A 2,047-nucleotide genomic window follows, 5' to 3' on the forward strand; every position below is an offset into this window, starting at 1 on the left:
AAAAAGTAAAATTTGAGCATATTATTTTTTTACTTGTTCAAGAAACTCTAAATCAATGTAATTATTTATGTCATTAAATTCCATATTATTTTTCACATGTCGGAAATACATTAGCTATCTTTTTCGCCTCTTAAAAAAATTTAACATTGTTAGTGTTTTGGGAGTAATTTGTATAATATTTGACAAGTTTAAATATTAACTTGGACAAAAAAAATAGATACTAAATTAAGAAAAAAACATCAAATTCAAGTATTAAATTAGAAAAAAAATTAAATGCTAAATTAAGAAGAAGAGCCAAGATAGCAAATATTATATTAAGGCAAAGAAATAAATATTGCGACTAATGAACAATTATATGGTCAAATATAGCAGCTGATGGCCATCGGCATGAAAGAGAAAGAAAGTTCATAGAGGGTGACTTGGAATGGGAATTATAGGAATGGCGGTTGAAAGTAACAATGAACGTGGGTTTCTCTGTATTTGCCTTACATGGCATATGGGGTAGGTTTCAATGCATAGTAATTGTGATGTGAGCCACGTTCCAAATTCGAGCATCGCCGCTACCCTTTCCTTTTAAAATGCATCATTATTTGCTGAACTAATACAAACATATCATTAGTCATGTTAACTTTATAAGGTAAAAATTTGTGGCTAATTAATGATCTAATACACACATGAAATGAACCCAATTAACATAAACATGTCAATTTTGGAGTCTGGATTGGTAAACTTCCCATACATTACACATGAAAATAGCAAAAATGGAAACTAAAAACCACCTTTCTAGTGGCATATTTGTATTCCCATGTTAAAAAGGCTCACCCAAAAATGACAAGAAAAGGAAAGAAAGAAACACTGTTCCACATGGAAATGGAAAAAGAGAAAATATAAAATAAAACCCTTTGTGGGTCCTATTATTCAATAGCAAATGAATAATAAGAATGCTGCAAAAAAGGCTTATATATTTATCTTTATATGAGCCTCTTCCATTTAAGCCTTGACTCACCCACTTCTCTGTTTCTTTTATTTTCTTATTCTTTGTTTGTTCTCTTTCTCTCAGGCCTTTTCACAAACACATTGTTTCTCGAGCATTCATTGAAGCTTTTCCTTGTAGAAACCACCATGGGAAGACCTCAGCAACGATACCGTGGTGTTCGTCAAAGACATTGGGGCTCTTGGGTCTCTGAAATTCGACACCCCGTCTTGTAATTTTCTTGGAATTTCTTTTTTCATGTTGAAAAAGAATGTGATTATTGTTGTTTTAATGAAAGAAACCTTTGTGTGTGCGTTTTTCAGGAAGACTAGAATATGGCTAGGCACATTTGAAACAGCAGAGGATGCTGCAACAGCATATGATGAGGCAGCAAGGTTAATGTGTGGGGCAAAAGCTCGAACCAATTTCCCATACAATCCTAATGATCCTACTTCTTCATCAAAGCTTCTCTCAGCTACCTTGGCAGCTAAGTTACATAAATGTCATATGGCAGCACTTCAACTAGCTAAAACAAATGCAGCAAAAGAGTCATATTCAGCACAATGTCACCCTTTAACTCCCACCCATGGCATTACCGGAAACAATGCGGAAACGGGTTATCGCAGGCAACCGGAGATCAAATGGGAAGCGGAAGAAAATCCAGTGGGGAGCGAACAACAGTTCATCCCACTAGAAGATGATGATATAGACCAAATGATAGAGGAGTTGCTTGATTATGGATCTATTGAACTTTGTTCTAGTAGTTCTACTTAAGGTCTAATTATTTGTAAGCATGTCCCCCCCCCCGGCCCCCCAAATGTTAATGCATAAGCTTCCCTTTTCTTCTTCCACTTTTCTAGTTCTTGGTAATCTTATATAGGCCATTAGTAATGTGAAAGTATTCAAGTAGGAAACTCTAAGGATCAGTTATGATATATATGTATGAATCTCTATATCATCTGAATTACATTGAAAATGTTAGAACATGAACCACTAATTCTTTATATTATGCTGGTGACAAGTTTAATTAAGGGGTTAAAAAAGAAAATAGTGTAGAATTTGGAAAGTGCAAAA

At 34.4% G+C, this 2,047-nt stretch overlaps 1 protein-coding gene across 1 annotated transcript; it reads left to right on the plus strand.

Annotated features, from left to right (window-relative positions):
• Positions 1 to 979: 979 nt before the first annotated feature.
• On the plus strand, positions 980 to 1,819 carry LOC107963508 (ethylene-responsive transcription factor ERF003). The gene is made up of 2 exons (XM_016899996.2): positions 980 to 1,205; positions 1,297 to 1,819. The coding sequence occupies exons 1-2, from the start codon at positions 1,123 to 1,125 to the stop codon at positions 1,745 to 1,747; spliced, it is 534 nt and encodes a 177-aa protein (XP_016755485.1). The 5' UTR covers positions 980 to 1,122; the 3' UTR covers positions 1,748 to 1,819.
• The last annotated feature ends 228 nt before the right edge of the window (positions 1,820 to 2,047 follow it).

Source organism: Gossypium hirsutum, chromosome D06 (genome assembly GCF_007990345.1).
Source record: "Gossypium hirsutum isolate 1008001.06 chromosome D06, Gossypium_hirsutum_v2.1, whole genome shotgun sequence".
In the NCBI taxonomy this organism is placed as follows: domain Eukaryota; kingdom Viridiplantae; phylum Streptophyta; class Magnoliopsida; order Malvales; family Malvaceae; genus Gossypium; species Gossypium hirsutum.

What these genes read in the sequence shown, in the direction of transcription:
- LOC107963508 (XM_016899996.2), top strand. Translation starts at nt 1,123, where the DNA reads ATGGGAAGACCTCAGCAACGATACCGTGGTGTTCGTCAAAGACATTGG. An exon ending in GAAATTCGACACCCCGTCTT is followed by an intron (nt 1,206 to 1,296) that starts GTAATTTTCTTG and finishes TGCGTTTTTCAG; the next exon opens with GAAGACTAGAATATGGCTAG.